General features: G+C 45.2%; 1 protein-coding gene across 1 annotated transcript; it reads right to left on the bottom strand.

Moving 5' to 3' along the window:
- LOC147452456 (Cyclophilin-like peptidyl-prolyl cis-trans isomerase family protein) lies at positions 1-25,281 on the bottom strand. The gene is made up of 7 exons (XM_086518144.1): positions 25,065-25,281; positions 24,826-24,865; positions 1,335-1,394; positions 1,160-1,245; positions 889-1,026; positions 389-539; positions 1-311 (listed from the first exon to the last, which is right to left on the bottom strand). Exons 1-7 carry the CDS (start codon positions 25,214-25,216, stop codon positions 225-227), a joined length of 714 nt encoding a protein of 237 aa, XP_086374270.1. The 5' UTR covers positions 25,217-25,281; the 3' UTR covers positions 1-224.

The following is a 25,281-nucleotide window of genomic DNA, read 5'->3' as shown; positions in this document are numbered from 1 at the left end:
TGAAACAATGCACAGGGGATGATTTCCAAAAAAACTTGTGAGGTTACGGCTTTCAAAGCTCACTTTCTTCTAAGCCTAAAATGATGTTACATTGCGATAATCTGTATTCCTGCTTGCTTTACCCTTTGCTTTAACAATTGGGAACGATTATGAAAAATACGACACAAGAAGCTATTTTTGTGATAGGGATTTGAGGTGCTCTGGGAATCGATAATATACACGACCTAAAGCTCATCATGGAAGGTAATATCATTTATCGCAACAGCAGATTTTGGCCGGAAATGTTCGTCTGTGTCGACCTCTTCTATATCCTGTAAAGCATAGCCACAAAATTAATGCATATTGCTTAAAAGAATAGCATTCAAACCTTTGAATCGTAAGATATTACCTGAACAACATTTTCTCCTCGAACTACCCTTCCAAAGACCAAGAGCTTGTCATCCAAATGAGGAATTGCAGTTGTCGTGATGTAGAGTTCAAACCCAGATGAATCGGAGTGAGCCTTTGACGTCGCAAACATAAATGGTTCATGTTTCAAACTGCACAAGATGGAGCGCACAGAAATAATTCAAATTTCATTCAAAATCTAAAACTGCGCAATGTTCACCCAAGAAGCGTAGCTCAGTTGGTGAGGCCTTCGTGATGTAACCCCAAGGTTGAGGGTTCGAGGCTCACAAGCTTCGTTCTCGATGGGTGTATCCTCCTTCCCCACCATGGAGGAGGTTCCCACGGTTGCCTATCGAGGGTGTAATGACAGTAATGTGCAGTTGTAAATATATGGATATGAATGACGTTTCTCCCTACTACCTTTCCCATGCTAATGGTATAAAAAAACTGTGCTGCAATGTGCCGTTCACGCATTTCTGCTTAAGAATAGCAGCAGATTACCTCGCCTCAAGCTCATCATTCAAATGTCCAACTTGCGTCCAATCTTCCCTTGCTCCTGCTCTTTCTGGATCACCGCCTTGAATCATGTAATGCTTAATAACGCGATGAAAGATTAAACCATTATAGTATCCATTCTGACTGCAGAAGACGAAAAAGTAAACCAAGATGAATACAGAAAAATTCCAAATCCATATATAGAGGTTCTGCGTAACAGACCTGTAAATCACATACACCAAGCTTAAATATGTAGACTAAGCAACTACAATTTTACCTATATTTGACAAACTGCTCCACAGTCTTCAAGGCTCCTTGAACAGAAAGCTGCACACTGATGACTCCTTTAGTCGTATTCAACACCTTCAAATTCAAGCACAAATCCCCATCATTATAGTCCCAACCTGCCAATTCCTTTATAATGTTGATACTTATCATCAAATCAGACTCACAGCATAACGTGGGGTCTTGAGTAACTTTTGTCCTTGTCCAAAATCAAATGTTTCCTTTCCCTGCAGACCAAAAAATTCAACTCTCCACATGAAAATCTTTGCAGCACTAGCACGCAGAGCAAACAGTGCACTGCAAAAAGGTAACAAAGGAAATAGACTAGACAAACGCACTAAATGAACAAACATCCAATCGCACAGGTAAAGCTTCAAGGACCTTAAAACAGCTTAATTGTCCAGAATCCAGATATATACAGCACAACCAATCACAATCAAAAGATGCCATCCATGTGCTTAGTGGTGAATAGTTGACACAGAGAAACGCCGGCTTCTGCTGCTCCCTCTACACCCAGTCATTCTCTGCTCCGTACTCAGGTCACAACACACGGGATCAGAGGGCCTAGAGCTTTAATGCAATGTCAAAGCTGTGCAGGTAGCAGCAGATGGCCTCTTGCAAGAGAGAGAGAGGGAGAAATTAACAAAACCAATGGACTCTAGCACTGAATTAGATAGTTTAAAATGGGGGTTGGGTATGTTACATACTTCCCAAATGAATTTTACCTACCTGATTTAACATGTCAAAATAAGTGAAAAGAATATTTGAAGTGGCCAACTGAATACATGGGCACGACAAATTTGGGCATTCACTTGAGATGCGTAACTTTAACAGGTTCAATATCATGAGAAAGCACAGCTAGTAGCCAATCAGCTAGTAAAAATGCCTTGTTTTGTCTAATGCTGTATTCACCTTCTAGTGAGTTACAAAAAGGGTCTTCTTATAAAAGGCGCATTACTTGTCTTTTAGTTTTCTATGGAGCTTGTAGCTATGCAGATGAAGAGAGTGAGCTTTAGCAGGCTAAGAGAGGAGAAGTTAAATATGTAGTGATGTAAGCTTGTGTAGCCTCAGTTTGCCGGGTATCGGCATTGGTTTTTTTGTCCAACTATATATATTCCTTTGTTTTAATTCTATTTATTGGATCTCAACTGCTTGTGCGGGCAGTACGAAGTCAATTCATCCTTTTGCTTAAAGAAAGTGTATGACCAAAACCCCATTAGGGTTGTTACAGTTTTCCAACTTCGTACCTTATTCGCTCAATCAATCATGTCATACATTATAACTCTCAACCACAGTTGCTTAAACCAAGCTATTTACATTTAGCTTAAACTAAGAGAGAGATTGCTAATCTCAAAGAGTGAGAGCTAGTGTGCAAGTCAGAAAACAAAGTGAAGTGCAACCTTTCGAGCTATAGAGGTATGTAGAGTGCGTGTATGAGTGCTGTGCAGCAGTTGTCCCAACCGTTAAAAGCATCATGCCCAAAGTTGAGACATAACAATTCGTTGCTAGCTATTTTCTAGCTATTGGAGAGAGAAAATAAGTGCATCCAAGTCTCATTTAGATAGAACCTTCGCAATGGAATCAGAGAAAATGGAGATTCCACCTGTGAAGCGGCCCCACTGTTAGTTTGGAAGCAAAGGAAAGGTGACAAAGTTCTTGATAATGAACCATAGTATGTAACACAGTAATAGCCTATTGAAAACTGGCACGAGAGACATATGGCGGTGTTCAAAGTGGGCATCGAAAGATGGACGGATATGGCTCAAAACAGTGGCAACACGGACAGCAGTTGTCACGAGGCTGTGACAACCAGTAACCTTAGTTGTTGGTTTCGTTCCCTTGATTTTTGTTTAATTTTTGGGACCCTATTTTGAAGTCACAAATGGTCAGGCATTCACACTGGCCAACAGATTAAATTTTCCACACTCATCAGCTGGGAGGGGGCGCCCAAATCGATTTGGGCCTTGTGGGAGCTGCACAATGTGTGTGAGTAGTGGGTGCACATTTCACAGCTTTAATGCAAAGCTTCCCTTCTCCCCTCTTCTATGTAGCACGATGATTCCACTCTCGTGAACCTCTCTCCCCTTTTGAATTCAGAATCGTGATGCCCAGCTCAAGGCGTGACTGCCGACTGGATTAGCTAGCGGCTAATCCCCCGCAGGTACAGGTTGATTCGGAGAGATTTCACGCGAGAAATCTCGTCCGAATCAAAGGGCAAGTAGCCCTACAGGTGTGGGAACTCAAGGGCTTGCTACGGATGCGACCGGCAAGCACGAACCAGGAAATTACAGCCTGCTGTGTATTTTTGCAGGTTTAGGATTTTGACCCTTTTTTGTCCTTAATAATCCCATGAGCTTCGGGGAAGCTAGGGGATCACTGTACACCTAATCTGGTGCATTTTTGGGGCCAAAAACAGAGGATTCAGTGTGCTGTAATTTCTCGCCAGGATTGGGAAAGTGCTCAAATGCACCAAGAAAGTCACCTTTTGCAAGGGGATTTTGTCTGTGAAGCCCCCTACTGCGGTGATGCTGCCGAAATTGGACTATCGCGAGCCATTTCCAGCCCAATAGAAGTGGGCAGCTCATAGGAAATTACAGGAGTTTAATGGAATAAAGAAATACCGAAAGGGGCAAACCTTTGGGGCCAACGCGGTGTCACTGTCTGCTTGGAAGCATTCTAGCTGCCAAGCCGTGTTTTTGTTTTAAGTGTTAAATTCCAGTTACAAGTTTATTCGTGAAGTTCCTTTATGAAGTAAAGTACAAGTAAAGATCGGGAGAAAGCTAAAGTCTACCGTCCTTTAGCAAGTCTACGGGCCAGTTCAACAACAACCTTCGAATGTGGAACCTCCTAGAGCAACTACATCATGGTGATCTCCACCATCTCCTAGATCTGCAAAGACGTTGAAGCGGGAGGGTCGCGCAAGGCAGGACAGGACACGAGACAGAAGGAGAGTTAACCTGCAAAAACGCAAAAGCAGAGAGAGGGAGGGCAATATGGCAGAAAACGCAAGACGAAAAAAGCTAGAGAAAGGACTCTGCCAGGGGGGGGGGGAGGGAGAGAGAACGTTGGCAAACTTTACTAATGCACAAAACTGGCACAAACTAATGACTAAGGGGTGGGCACCCTCCCACCCTGTATAGGGATTATAACAAGTTGCCCGCCGTCCCCCAAAAACCTGGAACTGATTATAAAGCAAAGAGGAAGCAAAAAAATCATGTAATACTTCTCCGCCTTCGTCCTCGACTTCAGACAGCTCAAAAAGTTGTTCCTCCTCTCCCTCAACCCTAAAAATAGGGATAAAAACGGGGGAAAAAATAGAAAGACCCTACCCGTAGGTAGAAACAAGTGGCACTCAACTCTTAAGATATAATGCCCGAGACCTAGGACCACCAAGAGGCACATTGTAGTTCTTCTTCCTCTCCCTCAACCCTAAAAATAGGGATAAAAGCAGGGGGAAAAATAGAAAAACCCTACACGTAGGTAGAAACCAGTGGCACTCAACTCTAAGATAAAATGCCCGAGACCTAGGACCACCAAGAGGCACACTGCATGACTGTCAAGAGTGTAGGATGGGCAAAAGGACGACGGAAACACGTCGAAAATTACCACATAGGCCGGGCAAAGCAAAATAATAGCCCTCACTCCCTATGATCAGCCCTTGGGAGATAGCAGCTCCGCCAGGACCGGCCAGTGAGATGCAAAACTCTAACAACCCCCTCTCAACTCCTGTTCAGACTGCACAACTGTTGAGCTACTAAGTTATAATCAAAAGAAGAAGCTAGTCCATCCCACATCCGAGAAGACAACAAGGCAATACTCTCCCTCAAAACTCTACTGTGTAACTGTAACTCGCATCTCCAAGTGTCGACACTAGCTCGCACATCCGATAGAAACTCCAACATGCAAGAATCTTGTAGACCAACCCATATCCACTCGGTTACCAGACAATATTCCTGCAATAGTGATGGTATAGTCCAATGGTGTATTGCTCACACTGGTCCTCCAAGGAAATGAACTCAAAGAAGGACAGCGGAAGGTAGACGTCAAGAAACCTTTGGTTATAGTTGTCCATGGTCTCTGTGGCAAGCATTTTAAAGTTGCTCCATTCCGCCAAGTTCTGTACTTCAAGGAGGAAAGTCATATAACTGCGTGCAAATTTCAATACCTGTTTGTAGCTATTGCCAAATTTCACCGAAATCAGTGTCGTGAGAGTACATCTCGGTCAAAGATTCCAATTCTTAATGATGTATACTCGTTATGGCATTCACATGAGGCCGTCGAGAGAGAGCATCTACCACTCTTTCTTACTTCCAAAAGTGTGTAGAATTTGGAAGTGAAACAAGGAAAGAAAGTTTGCCCACTATATCTGTTTCTCAGACAACTTGCGTTGAGAGAGAGTACCGAAGACTTTGATGATCTATCTTGATAATAAGATTTGCTCCCAAAAGGTAGTGTTTCCAAACTAAGAGAGCTTGAATGACTTCCATTAGTTCCTTCTCATAGATGGAAGCATGAAGCTCCACATCACGAAGTCGTCTACTTGTACAATTAGGATGGGTCCATGGGTGAGAGGGTACTTAAGCTTTTCAAAAGATTCCTTCTGTTTAGTCCCCCCATACAAAGATATATCTTTCTTTGTGAGATCATGGAAAGGTGCAACTGAGTAAAATGTTGAATAGAGTGTTTGTAATAGGAATAGAGGTTCGAACATCATGAACCGAAGCAGGCTGTGGCCAATCTAAAATAGCTTGAGCCTTTGCTCGGTCCATGCATACTTGATTATGGGAGACAATGTGTCCCATATAGTGACCTCTGTCAAGAAAAATTCACTCTTCTTAGCATTAACTTGAAGTTTATGTTGTTGCAACTGTCACCAGGAGGTGTATTTTTCTTGTTGCCTTCCGTAAATAAGTACTAGATATTTTTATTTATTTATATTTTAACTTTTTTCCCCAGAACCCTTGAAAAGGTGCAAGTGGACATTGCATGGCCAGTGTGAAACGGCTGCAGCCGAGCAGGTTTCTCACATCGGGAGTCTAGGTCGGTCAATCTGGGACTGGTCGGGCCAGTTAGCACTGAATTCTAATAAGTATGGAAGCTTGTGTGCGCCAAACGAAGTCTGGGCCACTCGGAAAAGTCACTTATAACTTTATAAGTCAGTGAGAACTAGGGAATTAACTCAAAAGGGGCAAACTGGACACATGGCGGCTCCAGGCAGTTTAGCCACTTCCAGCATGAAGAGGGGGCGCCCAATTTGAGAGAGGAGGCTGAATTTTACACTAAGTGACCTACAGTGTGTGTGTGTGTGTGAGAGTAGTGGGTGCAGGTCTACAGCTTTAATGGAAAGCTTGCCTTCTCCTCTGTCTCATGTAGTGCGATGACTTGCTCTCGTGCATCTCTCTCCCCCCTTTGGCACATATGGTAATGCCCCACTAGTTGGACTACTCAAATGAATATGTACAATTATGGGGGTTTATGCGTGTTTGCCAAGGCAAGAGCCTTCTGAACAGGAACCGGATTAGCTAAATGCTAATCCCCCACAGGTACTGTCACGAGGACGTGGCAATTGCTAACCTTAGTTGGTTTCTTTCCAATGATTTTTGCTTTGGTTTCTTTCCAATGATTTTTGTTTTATTTTTGAGACCCTCTTTTTGAAGTTGCAAATGGTCGGACATTGTATGGCCAATGTGAACGGTAGTTTCACTCGCAGACGGAATGTTGGTCGGCACTAGAATTCGTATAGTAAGAGGATGTCTAGGCTCAATGCAAGGTCATGTAGGTCCCCCCGTTGCACTTAGCAAGTTGGTGGATACTAGGAAGTGAACTCAATAAAGGCATAAAGTCAAGGTGGGATCACCAACAGAAAGTATCCGACAGTTTGGGCCACATTGCACTTTTGGATACGGTCCCAATGAGGATAGATGGTCAGATGACCAATGGGAGCCTAACGGAAGCATCTCCTAAAATTAGGGAACTACTATTTCGGGCCATGAAATGTGTTCGCGTCATTACCTTCGGAATTACAAGGGGAACATTTTACAACTCTGCCGCGAAAGTCAACTGGGCAACCAGTCGGGAGATTTTTAGGCGGCAACCCCGAAACGGGAAAATGCCTTTGAATGCGCCAAGTGGCACATTCCTCTGCACTTTCCTCTTGCATCAAGAAGTGGCGCTGATTTTTAAGCTGGGAGAGGCCTCATTTTGCAACTGTCACAGGTTAAGAGCTATGGAGTGCTTTCTTTCCACTCTATGTACAGTGTGGTGCTAGGAGTGATGCACTGCACACTACGCATTGCTCTCTCTCTCCCCTACGTGCAGTTATGTTATGCCCCACAAGAGGGCTCTTCATTTGACTGATGTACAGCTGTGAGGTTTCATGCTTTCGTGCTGAGACAAGAGCCTCCTTGAGCAGGAACAAGGGTAGCTAATTGCTACTCCAAAGTAGGCACTGGTGAGGGTCATAACCTCACTGTACAAGTGCGTTTTCAGCACTGTGTATGCGCTGTAAATTGACTGTTTTTCAGCCATACGAACGCCAGAACCATTGGGAACAGTGCCACACTGGCAGAGGACAGTTCGAGGACTGTTTAGGGCTGAAAACAGGGCAAAAACCAGTAAATACAACGTGCTGAATTTACTGTTTTTGGGCAGGAATCAGAGGGTTGATGCCAGTGGAAGTGAGTTCCAACAAGGGAATTGGTTTCGCGCAAGTTCTAGGGCTGTTATGCTGCCGAAATTTGGCCAAAATAGGGGGTACCTAGCTAGATACAAGTAAAGGATTCCCAGGACTCTACTTTGTAATTCACCCTCTCAAAGTATAAAGTAATACCGAAAGGGGCGCCAATTTTGGGGCCTACAGGTTGTTGGTGTCTGCTCGGAGCATTCTAGCTTCCGAGCCGTGTGTATGCTTAAGTGTTAATTCCCGTCGTTTCCTTTGCACGTTCTCTCTGTGTGTGTCTAAAGTAAAGAATTTCGGGTGAAAGCCAAAGCTTACCGCCCCACGGGCCGGCTTCAAGGTTCCATTGCCGGCATATCAATCACTTTTTCCTCAAAGAGTGAGCCTCGGTTGTTTTGGGTAAAGACACAAAGTACAGGAACACGGGGTCGTGGGGGATTTTCCAGGCATTGCCCTACCTCCCCTTGGGCACCTATTTATGGGGCCAAGGGAGTACCCACTTCCACATCTGGTTATTGTGTATTGGGTCTTCTGCTCATGGTAGTCATGGGAGGTTGATCGCCCCCTCTTCACCATCTCTAGCTTTTCTCTCTCTCTCTCTCTCTCTCTCTCTCTCTCTTCCGCACATGCGCACTCACACTAAGGGCTGAAAACTGAAAACGCTGGTTGATCTGGAAGGCTGAAAACTGGCGCTGATGTAAGGGCTGAAAATACGTGTAAGGTGCAGTTGAAGTGAATGTTGAACTTTGCTTAAGATGAGTGCTCCGAACTGTGCTCAAGGGTTCCTTTTACTTACGGAAGGGAGAGTGAAACCGGCCTGTTAACTTCAAAAAGGGCGGGTAGACTTTAGACTTAAACCTTATTTGCTTTCACCCATTTAATTCGTCGCCCACTTTACCTGTACTTTCAAGACACAACAAAGGGGAGAGGGATACAGGCTGCTAGATTGCACCTGTATGAGTAGACCGACACCAGATTGGCCCCTAACTTAGGCGCCCCTTTCGATATTTCTTTATTGTTTAAAAGAGGGAATAAACGCTGTGGTTCCCTACAAGCTGCCCCGCACAAGCTTGGCTGAATTTCAACTGTTGCAGCCCGATTTCGGCAACATAATTGTACTAGGACCCTTCACAGTCAATATTCCCACGCATTGAATGACATTCCCGACGCATACGAGCACTTTGCAAAACCTGGCGAGAATCTGCAGCATGCTGAATTCTCTGTTTTCAGCCCCGAAAATGCGCCAGATCACCTGTACAACGGTCCCCTCGCGTCCCCGAACCTCCTGAGGGTATTAGGGACCGTTTAAGGCCAAAACCCTAAACCTGCAAAAATACACAGCAGGCTGTAATTTACTGTTTCGGGCTCCGTTTCGCGTGCCGGTCGCATCCGTAGCAAGTCCTCGAGCTCCAGCACCTGTAGCGCTACTTGCCCTTTGAATCGGACGAGATTTCTGACGTGAAACCTCTCCGAATTCACTTGTACCTGCGGGGATTAGCCGCTAGCTAATCCAGTACCTGTGCAAGAAGCTCTTGCCTCAGCAATCGCGCATGAACCACACAACTGTACATTGGTCAATTGAAAAGCCCACTAGAGGGGCATAACATACTGCCATAGGGGAGAGAGGGGGCAGTGCGTAGCGTGCAGGGCATCACTCCTGGCACCGCACTCTACATAGGAGGGAAAGGAAGCACTCCATAGCTCTTAACCTGTGACAGGAACTTGCAAAATGAGCCTCCCAGCTATAAATTCAGCGCCACTTCTTGTTGCATGAGGAAAGTGCACAAGAATGTGCCACTTGGCGCATTTACAAGCTATTTCCTGTTTCGGGGTTGCCGCCTAAAAATCTCCCGACCGGTTGCCCGGTTGACTTCACTGCAGAGTAATAAAATGTTCCCCTTGTCATTCCGGAGGTAATGACGCGAACACATTTTCAGGTCCCAAAATAGCAGTTCCCTAAATTTTAGGAGATGCTGCCATTGTATCTTTCTAGGTCATCTGACCCTCTTTGTACACTGCGGCCACATCAAAAACTGAAATGTAGCCTATGTAGCAAAGGATTCCACTTTGGCTAGTCAATGACCCCACTTTGGCTAACCATAGTCCTTGTCCAACCTTAGTGATCTCTTGCCCTCAGGCCTGGACTCCCTCTGGACAGTTCCACACTAGCTATGCAATGCAGGGCAGTTAGATTTTCCGAGGGGTGTTTCCAAAAAGTGAAAGTAAATAAATAATAAGAAAGAAATCAACAAAAAGGATAGATAGTAGTCACACCCTGGTGACAGAGAGCCTTCCGTTCCTTTAGTGAGAGAGTGCAATGATCACACACAAAGTGAATGCTACTGTGAATGAAGGTGTTGAGACTGAGAGAGAGAGAGAGAGAGAGAGAGAAGTGTACGACACCAGACGGTTCTCAAACCCTCCTCCAAGGGCCTCCCTCTCTATGGCGAGAGAGGTCTATGCTATTGATTGCACAAATTTGGTACAATGGTCTAGATGCAATGGACTTGCCGATGATGTGAACGGCAATGATGATGACGACGAGGACGGGCTGAAATCTGAAATCTGCAAAACGCTGACTTTCTGACACTGTGTCGACGAGGACGATGATGGCGACGACGCGACAACGATGCGCTGATAACGCAGATGCTGAAAACTGCGGACAACGGACTAAATCTGAGAACGCTGGTTGATCTGACGGTACGGCAAGGATCTGTTGCGGGTAGCTAAGATCTACGAAGCTAAGGGGGTCAATCTCCAAGGGCTAAGGGCTGAAAACTGGCTGGATCGGAGTGCTAGTGACTGAAAACGCTAGGCAATCTACAAGATGCAAAAAACGCTAGGCCTGATCTGCAATCTGCTAACGCCAACTGCTGGGATCTGAAAACGCTGGCTGATCTGAGATGTCCAAAAACGCCAAGCTTGTCTTGTGGCTGAAAACGCTAAGTCTCCTGCCGGTCTTGATGAGAAGGTGCATTGCAAGTTGCTGGAACTTCTTCTGCCTCTTCTACCACAGAGTGCTAGTGCTAGGTCTCTTTTATAGCAGCTTAGCAAATTTGCCCTACCCAGTTTTCCAACAAAAGTCACTTATTAAATGATAAGTGAAAAATGTGTATTTTGGAAAAAAGGGTTCTATGCTCTATAAAATGCTCATGATGGGTATTGATTGTCATGCTGATGATCATGCTGTGTGCAACCAGAGGATATGCAACTACTCTAAGTACCTAGACATGCACCGCTTGCTCACAGGCTCACAAGGTGCCAGAACACTTCCTAAGATGACTTGAACCCTAGACCTGAAGTAGATTGTCCCAAGGTAGTTAGGTACGTAGTGTTCGGTACAAATTCGGTACGTAAGGTACGTAGTACAGAATGGATTGAGTTTTTAAGTACGTAAAAATTCGTCCTTTGTTCCACAAAGCCTAAAGTTGAGAGTACTTCGTACATTTACTTATGTATTCACCAAGACTTCAAATAAAGACTAGCAAATCAACAGTACACCGTTACAAATACCAAAAATGGAGTCCACGACTCTAACTGAACAATGAAAAGGCAAAGCTGAGATTAGCTAACCATTGATCAATGTCTACAAACAAATAGTATCAGATGTCTGCTATCATGGTCACATAACAACATCAAAACAAATACATAATAAATCATGAAAATGATAAATCCAAGAGTGAAGTCTGGAGTCCCGACTCTAATAACTAGTAAGCACTAAAAACCGCACACTCAGCTGAAACAGGGCTGAGATAGGACTGAAGATGATGATGAGGATTCAAATCGGTTGAAATAGGATTGGGGGACCCACCAGGAGAGAGAGAGAGAGAGAGGGGGGGGGGGGCTATTCGTACGTATTGAACCGTACGGCACGGATGTACGGTACATATAGAATCCATACGTACGTACGGATGCAACCTTGACTTGTCCACATGCACATAGGGTTAGATGTGCACGTGACAATACAGTACTGTGTCGTGACGACGACGACGATGACGACGAGGCTGAAAAACGTTGAGGCTGAAAACTGAATTCTTCACGAGGGATGGCTTTCCGACGAGGATCTGCTGCCAGTAATGGAATCGGGGATGCGACGAGACTAAAGGGATGGTACTGTTGCAAAAACGCGGATGGTTGAAATCTGCTACAAAAACGTTGATACTGCTTGGGGTACTGCTGCGTGGGGCACTGCTGCCTGAGAGGCTCTACTGCTGCTGCTCCTCTACTTCTATTGAGTGCCCAATGGGTTTCCCTTATAGATTCTTTAGCAAATTGCCCTACCTACTTTTCCAACAAGTCACTTATTAATAAATAAGTGAAAAATGTGTACTTTGGAAAAAAGAGTTTTATGCTCTGGAAAATGCTCATGATAGGATAATTGTTCTATGCAAGAGAGGGTATGCAACTATGACCAGCTTGGGCATGCACGTCCTACTAGAGGCTCACAAAGTGTCAGGCTCAGTCCTAAGCTAGGCTATGACTGATGCTAGACCATAGCAGAAGCATGTCCACGTGGCCCAAGTGAAGTGCGCACGTGACATTGCACCGAAAATTTACCCGTTCATAATTGGTACCAATAAATTCATATATTCATTCTATGTGCACAAAAATCATTTTTCACTTAATTGTAGTCGTAGCTAAAAATATTACAACGGGATTCGTCGACTGAATCCATGTGTGTTGTGAGTAAAGAGATCGGATCCTTCGTAGGAGAAGCATCAACTGAGCTCTCGTACCACTGTAAGTGGGGAATCTACCACAATACACGAGAGCAAATTGAAAGACCGAACTAAATTGAGAGAGCCGACACGACACGGTGTGGTTCTGCACCCAAAGAGGTTGGCCCTAAAGACTAGCGTCCTTTCGGTATTTCTTTATTTTTAATGCTTCACAAGTACAATGCTCCCAAGTGTATATGCCTGAAACTGAGACTATGGCATAGGCCCTTGGCCTTCCAAAATCAATACATATGAAAAGCTTCAAGTCTAAAAGCATTTGGGTCCCAAAAGCTAGCGCTAGGACTGCCAGCGCGATTTACGAAAATCCGTACAGATGCCGTGTCACAAACTACTAACGTGTCGAGCCACTGAAGAACGAAGCGAACATGTAGATCTTGGCCGAGGGGCCTAAATCCTAGAACCAGTAAAAGAAGCACAAGCAGTAGAAGAAGTTTCACCAACTTGCAAAGTTGTGCCGAGTGGCCTATTTTTAACGACGAGTTCCCACCAACTTGCGAGAACCCGTCTGACGGGGCCCAAGTGACCTAAAGAGCTTAAATAAAGCGTAGCAGTTGATAAGGCCAAGGGCCTTTGAATATGTGCCATGCGCTCATTCTCTGATATGCTTCTGCATGAAGGTGCAAAGAATGGAGTACCGGCAATGTATTGAGCTCGAGCAATATAAAGAAATACCGAAAGGGGCGCCCGGATTTGAGGCCCGTGCTCTTTTGGGGTGGAACTTCGCCACTCCCCGGCTTGTGTCACAAAGTGATGACGTGGCGGACAGCAGAAACCCTAATTTCTGCCAGAAACCCTACAATTCCTGCAAACCCTAATTTCTGCCAGAAACCCTAATTTCCGGAAATCGCGGAGGCTATTAAAAATTTTATTAAAAAAAATTGGGAAAATGATGAGCGACGCGAATTTTGCTTTTTCTAAAGAGAAAAAGACTCTCTAAGAGAGAGAGAGAACTGATGCTTTTTATTTTAAAAGCTTTTGGGGCTCTGCTTTTGGGCATCCCTTGTAACCTTTAAATTAGTGGTGAGGGTCTCACTTCTCAGAGCATCTGGACGCAGAGTCTGAGAGTGAAAACCTAACCGCTCTCTTGTACTTTGATGATTGATTAATACAAAAAGAAATACCGAAAGGGGCGCCAGTCTTTGGGGCCAATATCTCTAGGCACGGAACTCCGCCGGGCCACTGCAAATCTTTTGTGATCTGTGAATTGTTTTGAAGTGGTTATTTGGTGCTGTTGCAATTGATTTTTGACTTGGAGTGTCCAAGTCTGTTACAGTGGTATCAGAGCACGACTGATTCTCTTCTACGGAAAATCCGATCCCCGAATTTTTTTTTTCCGCGGCACCTATGGCTTCAGGCAATGATCAGTCGACTCCCTCTACGTCTGGAGATGCGGGCTGGGATCACAACGAAGATTCAGACAGAGAGTATGGCCCGCCTCGGCCTACTCAGGCGGAGCAAAGAGAGATGGAGCGTCGTCAATTGATTGGCGATGCAACAAAGATGATGCTCAATTTTGCCAAGGACCCGAAGATGGCAAAATATGTGACCTAGACCTCTTTGGAAGAGGTACAGATGGAGTGGCAGAGAACCACAACCACACTCCCGAAACCCGCTCTCAAGAAACCTTTTGCCTCCAAGAAATATACGGAGAAGGAACTGGAGAACGTGGTTGATGCACGGATTGCTCAGCTTTTTGACGTGCAAAAGAAAGCCAAAAAGCACGGCAAAAAGCAGAAGAAAAGCACTGACTTTCCAGGTTATTTGGGTCGTCAGTCGACTTTTGACAAGGCAAAGAAACGGAAGAAGCGTGTTCGATTTGAAGGAGTACCCAGTTCTTCTTCTTCTTCTTCTGATAGTTCTTCTAGCTCCTCGGATTCGAGCGAAGGAAGACAGAAAAAACAAAAAAGCGAAGCAAGACACAAAGCTTCGGAAAGGGCAAGAAAAAGGCAAAGAAGGCTACATCTCGCCCAGAGACTGACAGTTCTACTGAGGACTCGTCTACAGACAGCTCAGATTCCGATGACGGAAACTTTTATGCGAACAAGAAGAATTTTTACAAAGCTAACCAATATGACTTTCTCGAAGATAAAAGCAAGAAAGTCCGAGAGTTTAAGGAAGGTGGGTGGCCACTCGATCAAGTTTGATACTTTTTCAGGATACTCAAATGCTTCGAAGGCTTTGTCTTTTATACAGCAGTTTGACATCGCTTTCGCCGGAGGACGCTATTCAAAGCACTCCAAGATTCGGAGAGCTGCCTCTTATTTTAAGGGGAACGCTCGCACTTGGTGGTCCACGCTTCTTTTAAACAAGACTACGCCAGTTAAATGGCTGAAATTTAAAAAGCTTTTTATTTGCGAGATATACGAGCTGCTTGGAACCATCTCCGGATGACCAAGAGCGATACAGTGAATTCTTATTGTGAAAGATTATGGAGCTCTTTTCTACCCGCCTCTTCATTCAAGAAGATCTCGTTCAGAGAACAGATTGAGCGGTTTACCTTGGGTCTACCTACAGAGATCCCAGATCACTGCTTGGAACAGATGTCAGCTTCTATTCAAGAGTTGATGAGTCATGCGAAGTGGGGCTTTGTCATTCACTCTGGCAGTCTGACCTACCCCACAGATGAGGCCATGACACAACGAGCCGAACAGACTTCTGGGAATGAAAGTAGAAAGAAAAAGAGCAACCCAGAGAAAAACGATGCACGACCCAAGCTTACTCCTGAGGAGAGAGCTCGCTTCATCAGAGAGGGGAAGTGCTTTGGATGCGGGGAACATGGACATATCTCCGCGAAGTGTCCTAAAAAGGCACAGAAAGAACAGAATAATAAAGACGACGACAGGTCTGAGAGTTAGAGAGCAGCTGAGGAATGTGGCAGAAAAGGCAGATAGAAAAGCAGAACTGGTACCACATGGCGTGGGACCTGCACCGAATCTAATGAATGAAAGTACAAACTTTGCCGATTTTGGGACAAAGTAAAGGATCGGGAAGCTCTTTTGAAGGAGCCAAGGCCAACTTCTTTTCACTTGGAATTGGCGGCTCGATTTGGAATTACGCCCGACAGACTGATGCCACAGGCAGAGGTAGTTCGACTGGCACCCGGATGGGATGTTGCCATTACACCGAGCATTGGCAAACTTTGCTTGCAATGACAGGGATGTTCAGGGCACGCGAGTGACGTTCTACTCAAGATCCCTTGGTACCACAAGAACTACGCCATGGATGACTACCGGACCAAGAAAGCGACTTTGATAAATAAAGGGCTTAGAGATTGTACTTGATGAACTTCAGTGTCTTACTCATTCTTTTGGGAGAACACTGAACGATGGATAAAGGTTGAATATGTTTTGACCTGATCAAAAGAACGCCAAGATTTTTCTCTACACTCATGCCGATTGCTTTTCAAAGGGCCTGAAGATCAAACCATTGATCTGATACCTGGAAGCACGCCACCGAATCGGCCACCTTACCGTGTGAGCCGAGTACAGAATGAAAAGATTATGAACCAAGTGAAAGATCTCTTGGAAAAGGGTCTTGTCCAGCCTAGTACTTCACCGTATTGCTCTCCAGTGTTGTTGGTTTTGAAGAAAGACGGATCTTGGAGAATGTGCATCGATTATAGCACTCTCAACGAAATCACCATCAAGAACAGATTTCCGATTCCTAGGATCGATGATATACTCGACAGGTTACAGGGATCCTCGTACTTTAGCAGGATTGACTTGAAGAGTGGATATCATCAGATCAGGATAGCGCCAAGAGATGTCTACAAGACAGCTTTTCGGACGACTTTTGGGTTATTTGAGTTTTTGGTGATGCCTTTTGGCTTAACCAATGCTCCTGCGACATTTAACGGGATGATGGACAGGATTTTTCGAGAGTACAGGCTATTTGTTGGCACTTTCTTTGACGACATCATTGTTTTCTCCAAGAATGAGGCAGAACACAGAGATCATCTGCTTCAAGTCTTTCAGGCATTACGAGATCACACGTTAGTGATTAATGCAAAGAAAAGTGAATTTTTCCTACCAGAGATACACTTTTTGGGACACATTGTGTCAGCAGAAGGAGTGCAAATGGACCCGGCCAAGATAGAGACTATCCGTGATTGGCCCGATTTGAGCAATGTCCATGAAGTTAGAAGCTTCTTGGGACTGTGTTCGTACTACAGGCGGTTCATACGAAAGTTTGCAGAGGTTGCTTCCCCTTTGCATACCTTGACACAAAAAGGAGTACCTTTTTCGTAGGGACCCACAGAGGTGACTGCCTTTCGGACATTGAAAGAGAAATTGACTACGGGACCTATTTTGACTTTGCCGGACTTGCAGAAGTCATTTGAAGTATATTGTGATGCTTGTGGTCGTAGTCTGGGTGCGGTCTTGATGCAAGAAGGCCATGTCATAGCTTACGAGAGCCGTTTGTTCTCTAGGCCGGAGATGACAGCACAGATCTATGAGAAAGAGCTTTTGGCGGTTATCCATGCTCTTACTCAGTGGCGGCATTACCTACTCGGAGCGGATTTTACTGTCTTTACAGACCATCAGAGTTTGCACTACTTCTTGTCACAGAAGCAGCTTTCGGAAAAGCAGATGCGGTGGGCGAACATCTTGTCACAGTTCCACTTCCAGATTGTCTATGTGCAGGGACAAAAGAATGTGGTGGCAGATGCTTTGTCTCGAAAACCGTTGGTTCTGGCTATTTCCGCAATACATCATAGGAGCTTCGAGGATATGGTCGATCAGAATGCCACAGATACAAATTTTGCAGATATTTTCACACGGATATGGGATGGGGAGACAGTAGCGGGATACTCCCTTCGGGAAGGCTACTTGATGAAAAAGACTATGTTGTGCGTTACACAGCCGTTGAGGGATAAGGTTATGACTGAATGCCACTGTCCACCTTTTACGGGTCACCGCGGCATTGCTACCACCATGAAGGGAGTAGAGAGATACTTCTTTGGGCCGAGACTCAAAAAGGATGTGGAAGAGTTTGTGCGCAGTTGCTTGGTATGCCAGAAGGTCAAGTTTGACAGGCATAAGGCACAGGGATTGTTACAGCCTTTACCCATACCCACCCACCCCTGGGAAAGTATTGCAATGGATTTCATTTTTGATCTCCCAAGAAAACAGAATGATCACGATGATTTTCTGATTACATGGCACGTCTGAGACGATTGTCTCCGACAGAGACCCCAGATTTATGAGTTTGTTTTGGAAGGCAATTTGGGAGAACATTGACACGCGGTTGCAGTTCTCGTCATCGTTCCACTTGCAGACTGACGGGCAATTTGAGATTGCCAATTCAGTGATTTTAGATTTATTGAAGTCTTGTATCTCGGATCAAAAGACTCAATGGGAAAAGAACTTACCTTTGGTGGAATTTGCCTACAATAACACGATACACTCTTCGACGGGGAAGACGCCATGTGAGATTGTTGAAAGTGCTGCGAAGGTTCCATCCTTCCTGAGCACGAAAGATTAGATTTTTGAAGCGGATGAATATTCGCGAGATTTGGATACAGCTTTTGCCAGGGTTCACGAGACTTTGCAGGAGTCTCAAGAACGACAGAAAAAGGCAGCGGATCGCCATAGTCGCGACTTGAAACTGAAGGAGGATGATTGGGTGCTCTTACTTTTGAGAAGGCACGCCTACGAAAGAAAAAGGGAAAGGAGAGGCTTTTTCCAAAGCTTAGTATGCGATACTACGGACCTTTCCAGATCATTGACAAGATAAATGATGTCTCCTTCCGATTGAAACTGCGAGATACTTGGAGGATTCATAATGCATTGCATGTGAGTCTCTTGAACCCTGTTAAGGGTGATGTGCTTGACGATGGGGAGCCTGATGAGCAACCCGAAGTAGAAGAAAACGAGGAGATCCTTGTTCCTGAACAGATTTTGGCACATAATGATACGAAGAAAGGTAAAGTCCGAAGGCGGTTCTTGGTTTAGCTCAAGAACTTTCCTGCATTTGATGCGAAGTGGATGGAGGAGGAGGACCTAGCAGATACTCCTCGGATTGTGAAACTTTACCTCGATGTTTTGGTTTAGCATAGTCTACTCCAAACAGAACCCAGAATTCAGCTTGGCCGGAGATCTGGTGCAGTGGGATGCACAAGAGGGGAGTCACTCCACTCCCTTGTCAACAGATGCCTCGATTTTGATACTGAAGTCACTGATGTCTCTTTGAGCTTCAGGGATACTGAGAGCTGACAGTATTATGCTAGATGACTTTATGAAATGGAATTCCTGATAATGATATTGATTTCTTCTTGACTTCTTGTGAGTGCAGGAACTGATAGACGAAATGACTGCAACATTTTGGTCTGATTGATCTCGAATAGACATGGTTGCAATAGGGGTTAGTCAATCAGACATCGATGAGGTCCCGATTGGACCTAGATGTGATTGCTAGCTACATTGCCGATAAATCATGGTCTAAGATCCAAATGAATGTTGAATGTCATGTGATGTCCTGTGATGTCTGGTGATGTCCTGTGATGTCGTGTGATGTGACTGTCAATTTTGTACATGTGCTAGATGTGTGTTCCTAGTACGTAGGTACTACCAATCAGTGTCTGCTAAGACGGTTTATGGCTTTTGTCGGTTTTGCAGGCGTAATCGCGGTCGATTACAATGCTTTCAAGAGGGGGGTATGTCACAAAGTGATGACGTGGCGAACAGCAAAAACCCTAATTTCTGCCAGAAACCCTAAAATTCCTGCAAACCCTAATTTCTGCCAGAAACCCTAATTTCCGAAAATCGCGGAGGCTATTTATAAATTTTTTAAAAAAGTGGGAAAATGATGAGCGACGCGAATTTTGCTTTTTTTAATTAAAAAAAAAGAGAAAAAGACTCTCTAAGAGAGAGAGAGAACTGATGCTTTTTATTTTAAAAGCTTTTGGGGCTCTGCTTTTGGGCATCCCTTGTAACCTTTAAATTAGTGGTGAGGGCCTCACTTCTCAGAGCACCTGGACGCAGAGTCTGAGAGTGAAACCCTAACCACTCTCTTGTACTTTGATGATTGATTAATACAAAAAGAAATACCGAAAGGGGCGCCAGTCTCTGGGGCCAATATCTCTAGGCACGGAACTCCGCCAGGCCAGTGCAAATCTATTGTGATCTGTGAATTGTTTTGAAGTGGTTATTTGGTGCTGTTGCGATTGATTTTTGACTTGGAGTGTCCAAGTCTGTTACAGCTTGTGTGTCCTGCACTCTCTATCTCTTTCAGCTCATTTATTATTTGAAGTGTTTAAAGTTATTCAGTCTATTCTTTTCCATTGGCACGTGGTGCCCGGTGCCCGTTCCCGTGACATGCCACGTCAGCAGCAAAATTCGCAAAGGTCCGTACAACACAATTTGCAAGTTCGTACAAATCCCACGTCATCAGCCCTTTACGCCTTTCTTTTTAGCCTTCAGTCCCTTTGGGCCCCATCGGACAAGACCCATAAGTTGGCACAGCTTATAAAATTGGAGGTCCTTCCATTTTTGGCTTCTCGGCTTGGTTCTGCAAGTTGGTACAACTTCCGCACCTTTTAGTAGGGCTCTGGCCTCTTTCTGCCCAGATTTGTCCTTTAGGTCATGCCACATCATCACTTTTGACAATAGCTGAAACCAGAAGACTATCAGGGAGATAGGTTGTCGAGGTGGTGGGTGTGGCACTGCAGAAGGCGACGCCCACCAAAAGGTATGGAGACGAGGGGCCTTCTGCCAACCCTTCGCTACGCCTTGAGGTGGGGGATTCCACGGCTCAATGCGACAAGGAGGGTGGGAGGGGCAATCTCTCACCATGTGCCCAAACTAATGGCATCTAAGACACTGGTCCGAACAACCAATAACCACCAAGCTCCTTTGTAGACGGACCTGCTCTGTGGTGGGATCACAGTCATACTATATCCGAGAATTGGGTCTCGCGGGGCGTAAACCTGTATCCATGGTGTGTCAATCCTTGTAGCTAGTGAGCCTAGTATAACCAAGCGCCACGGTGACCCACCTAGCAACTACGCCTGTAACACAACCTGAAAGATGGACCGGGAGCGATGGAAAAGAGAGAAAGTGACCGGAAAACGAGGGATCCCCTGCTATTGATCAAACTCCTCAACATTGAAGTCCGGTGTCCAATGCTCTAAAACCGATAGTCAGGTCCCTGCAACATTAGGAGAGCGACTGTGGAAAGACTCGGCACAGCGCTGTACCCTAAAGCTGCAGCTAAAAGATACCACGGCCCAGCATGATGAGCTCCAAGATACGTCGGAGCCACCGAGGGCAGATTGAAGCCACTCTCGAACTGTACCGTGTGAAGGGGAGAGGCCTGCCATGCGCAATCAATGCCCCGCACAAATAATGTCTAGTGGCCTCCTCAATACTAGCTAGCTGCTAGGTTCTCTGTAGTCATGTCATTTGTCCAGGTGAAGGGTGCGTCGGCAGACGTCGTGATGCGCGTGCAAGTGTGGTGGCTGCCATAGAGCAAGAACTGACCAAAGGGTAGAAGTTGAAGAAGTCAAAGCCTCTCTCTCTCTCTCTCTCTCTCTCTCTCTCTCTCTCTCTCTCTCTCTCTCTCTCTCTCTCTCTCTCTCTCTCTCTCTCTCTCTCTCTCTCTCTGTGTGTGTGTGTGTGCTAGGGTTCGCGAGCGAGCTCTCTTCGAGGTTGTCCTCCCTTGAGCGAGGGGGAGCCCTGCAGGAGGGCGTTTGGATCTAGCCCCGCCCTACAGACAAGCCCACCGACAAGAACCGGTAACAGTCGTGGTTTCGTGAGTCCACAGAATCCCTGCCATGGTTTCGATAGCATCTTGGCTCTGTGCTAGGGATTCGATAGCGTCTTGGTGGCCTTGCCACCTCGCTCTTCAGGCAGTACTCGGCAGGGGAGTCTCAACAGACCTGTAGGTTGCGACCTTGACAGGCAACAGGTTAAGGGAAGTACGAGCTTAGATATGATCGGGCTCGACTATAGCAGGTCGTCAGGGCACATGAAGTTTTGAGCAGTTTTCAAATGTTGAAGTTTTGAGCAATTTCAAAGGTTTTTCCTTTGGAATTTGCAAATCAGTGAGTGGTTCCTCTCTACCTCCTCAAGCATAGATGACTACCCCAAAGACCCCCGCCAAAACACGACCCAGTTTTGCAACGATGATGGCAACCCCTAGCAAACTCGATCGCATCACGCAGTTGCAAGCAACTCTCGATCGAGTCTTGGAAGAAAACTTTGAACTCAAATCTCGCCTCAGCAAGTTAAAAGAACAATTCAATTCTATGGTTGATCTCACCACCAACAAGGTAAAGGAGGCTGAGGCTAAGGTTAGCCAAGCTCACTCAACAACCATCGCCCAAGTGAAGGCGTGTGTAACAAAGGAACTCTCCGAACAAAAATTTCAAGAACATAATGCCCTCAAGGTCCACATCGGTGGGCTCCCCTCGCAGTGGTGCACTGTTGAGGACACCCTTGAAGAGACAATCATCAAACTCAACAACATTATTGAGCAAGTCAACATCAACTCAGAGATTGTCGCTTGGATCAATGATACACATCGCCATGTGCGTCCCGAGCATTGTGTCCTTACTTTCAAGAACAAAGAGGAGCGGGTGAAGCTTCTACATCAATCCTACCTCCTCAAAGGAACCAACCTTTGGATTGCAGAAGAACTGACCATGAATCAACTCAAGAGTAAAGCGAGTGAGCTCAACAAGGTGCATGAAGCGCGTAAGCAAGGCAAATGGGCAGTCTACCGAGGTGGCAAAGCGATCATCCAAGAATTTCGAAATCCCAAACCAGCTCTCCCCTCAGCCGACCCTTGGGTTTTCGTTCGCTCTTTTTTCCTACTCTACCCTCTTGATGGACCCTCAGTCCTTAACTGATATGTATCAGCCCGCACTGAGAATGAATTGTTGTAATTTTGTGTTTTTTGTCCCATAGGTCATATATGACCTCCGTGGACGATAATTCAATCTCTCTCTCTCTCTCTCTCTCTCTCTCTCTCTCTCTCTGAAAATGAGCACATGCAAAAGGTTTGTCTTGTTAAGAAACTAATACTGACAACCAAACCAAGTAAAATACAACCGTGGGCAGCTCTTGGTATTTTGCTGAAAATGATGCTTAAAGTATAGCAAAAACCTATCACCGTATTGTAGCAGCAAGGGAATTTTCTTGAAAATTACACCTAAAGTGTTGCAATAAACCCTGTTGTTGTAGGAAAAATGGCCAAAATGCAACCACCGCAAACCTTACGAGGGTTGTACGCAATGGAATGCAAGTAGCTACAAGCTTTGCAGGTCACTTAGAGCAATGTTGGGCCTGGAATGGTTGCAGGGCGTGCAGAGTAGCGCACAGGTCAGAGTATGCACGGGGCTGTTTGCAGGTTGCACAAAACAGCACGCAGGCCCTAAAAGAGCAGCACTCAAGCCACAGTAGACGCGCTACGGTTTCACACCGCAGGAGCACAAAAGCAGAGCATGCAAAGCATGCCAAAGGACGTGCTTAGGGTTTCGCGAATAGAGGCTCTCTCTCTCTCTCTCTCTCTCTCTCTCTCTCTCTCTCTCTCTCTCTAACGAAGTGGGGCTTGGTACCCTTTTGTATTACGTAATCAAAGTTACAAGCCTGAAGGCATTACATCTATCCGTAGGCACACAGGATATAACGGATCTGATAGTGAAAGAACCCCTGAAAATTTCAAGATCCCCAAACCGTAGGGGAAAAACCACAAGTGATACAAAGTTACAAAAGATGGGTGAATTTACAAAGGCTAGGAGCAAGGGAGTAAGGGAAGAAAGTAACATCGAGCTGAAGTAGAAGCAGAAGCAGGAGGCTCGCACATCCCACCAGAAGAGGAATCACCACCGCAAATCAACTCTCTATTAAAAATTCGGGAGAGAGATGACCTCTAGCCATCCCTCGCAAATCAACAGGGCTATGACATTCTTCAACCTGTAGAAGAAGCTGAAGGCGAGGGTAAACATCCCATGCTTACCACCCTTAAGCCACTCCAAAACCACCGAACCTGCTTCCACCAAACATGAAACGAAACAGCAAGAACATACAACAACAAGCAGCCGAACAAGCATACATGCACCCACACCCTACGCAGACAATCACACATGGACACACAGAGGCACATGCAACAACATGCAATCACACAAAACAAAAAAGTCACAGACATACTCAAGAAGCAAACAAGTAGAAACCAAGCAAGCAAAAGGAAACCTGAGAATGAAAGGGAAAAAGCAGAAATCAAGAAAATCAGCGCACGGCACAGAGGCAGTCGACGGGTGAAGGGAGAAGAAGGGGTGTCGAGCAAAGGGAGGGGCTGTGGAGTATCAGATAGGGAAACTTCGCTGCAGAGGCAGCATCCGCAGCAGGTCCGCGACACGTAGGAAGATAGGGCTTGCACGCAGATCGTGTCGCGAAGCAAGGGAGAGCGATGGAAGTTGGTGTGGCAGATGCGAAGGAGGAACGCATGACTCTCTCTCTCTCTCTCTCTCTCTCTCTCTCTCTCTCTCTCTCTCTCTCTCCATGCATGATCCAACATCCATGCATAAGAGAGCCCTTAAATTTCAATCAAGACGCACAGGATATATATACTTCTTATCACTAGGTCAAACTTAACAACAAGATAAATGCATAGACTTTTATGAAAATCTTCCAGCTTGTGACCTTTTGCATTGTGAACAATCTCAAGTGGCTCAAGTTTAACTCCAAAGAAAGAAAGACATCAAAAGTTCTTAAGTGAACAGATTTCAACCCAACTTGCAAAGTTCTTAATTTTCAAAGTTTAGCACACCATGTCAAACGCGTCTCTTGAAGGTGCAAATGTAAATCTTTCAGGTTTAGGACCTTATTGAAATACTGAAAAGCTACTTTGTTGTGAGAAGACTTAAGACCTTGCTTCATTTCAAGCTTGTCAAGTCAAATCCGCCAACAGATTTCGCATAAGTTTCAAAATAAGCAGAAAGGGTTAAAGTTTCGTAAAAACTGTAGCTTACGTAAGGTAAGGGGCAGAATGAAGGGGATAGAAAATCCAAGTTTGCAACTCCAAAAGGGGCATGCCACAAAAAAATAGGAACAACAGGCACATCAAGTTGCAATATGATCAAGATAATAGAAACATTCAGCAAATTCTTGCAAGAGATACCTAATATGGAGACGTTTTAAAGATCCCAATCTAATAAGAAAGCTACAAACTTATTGTGCAAGATCATTAATGTCTGCCAACGTATTGCAAAATTTCAAAACAAGAGTAGAGAGTAAATGGTACCTGAAATAATTCAAACTGGGAATTCGTCTGAACTTGTTCCCTGCCATCAACAAGTACACAATGTAATGTAAGAGAAAAATGCTAAACAGTGACTAAACAAGTACTTCTTTTTAAACGAATCAGGCAAAAGAGTGATCCTACAGCACGAACTAAGCTTGACACTCGGTAGACAAGAGCATGGTGCGAACAATTCCTGTAATTTAACACATACACACATGCTGTGCAAAACAAGAAAGTACCTCTTAGCTCGGTGGCGATGCAGTATTACGGCGGACAGAAAAAGGAGAGCGACGACAGAAAAGGCGGCAAAGACAGTAGGAATTCCGATGCGAGCTGGTCCCTTCTTCTTCTTGCTCTGCAGGAGCAACGCCTGCGGCTTGATTCGCGCCATCTCCAAAACCACTGACTCATGCTTCAGATGAAGGCATTCTACGAAGTCTTTGAACTTGGAGAGAA

Source organism: Adiantum capillus-veneris, chromosome 8 (assembly GCF_014529385.1).
Source record: "Adiantum capillus-veneris isolate H3 chromosome 8, ASM1452938v2, whole genome shotgun sequence".
Taxonomy (NCBI): domain Eukaryota; kingdom Viridiplantae; phylum Streptophyta; class Polypodiopsida; order Polypodiales; family Pteridaceae; genus Adiantum; species Adiantum capillus-veneris.
This window is presented reverse-complemented; position numbering and strand designations above follow the sequence as displayed.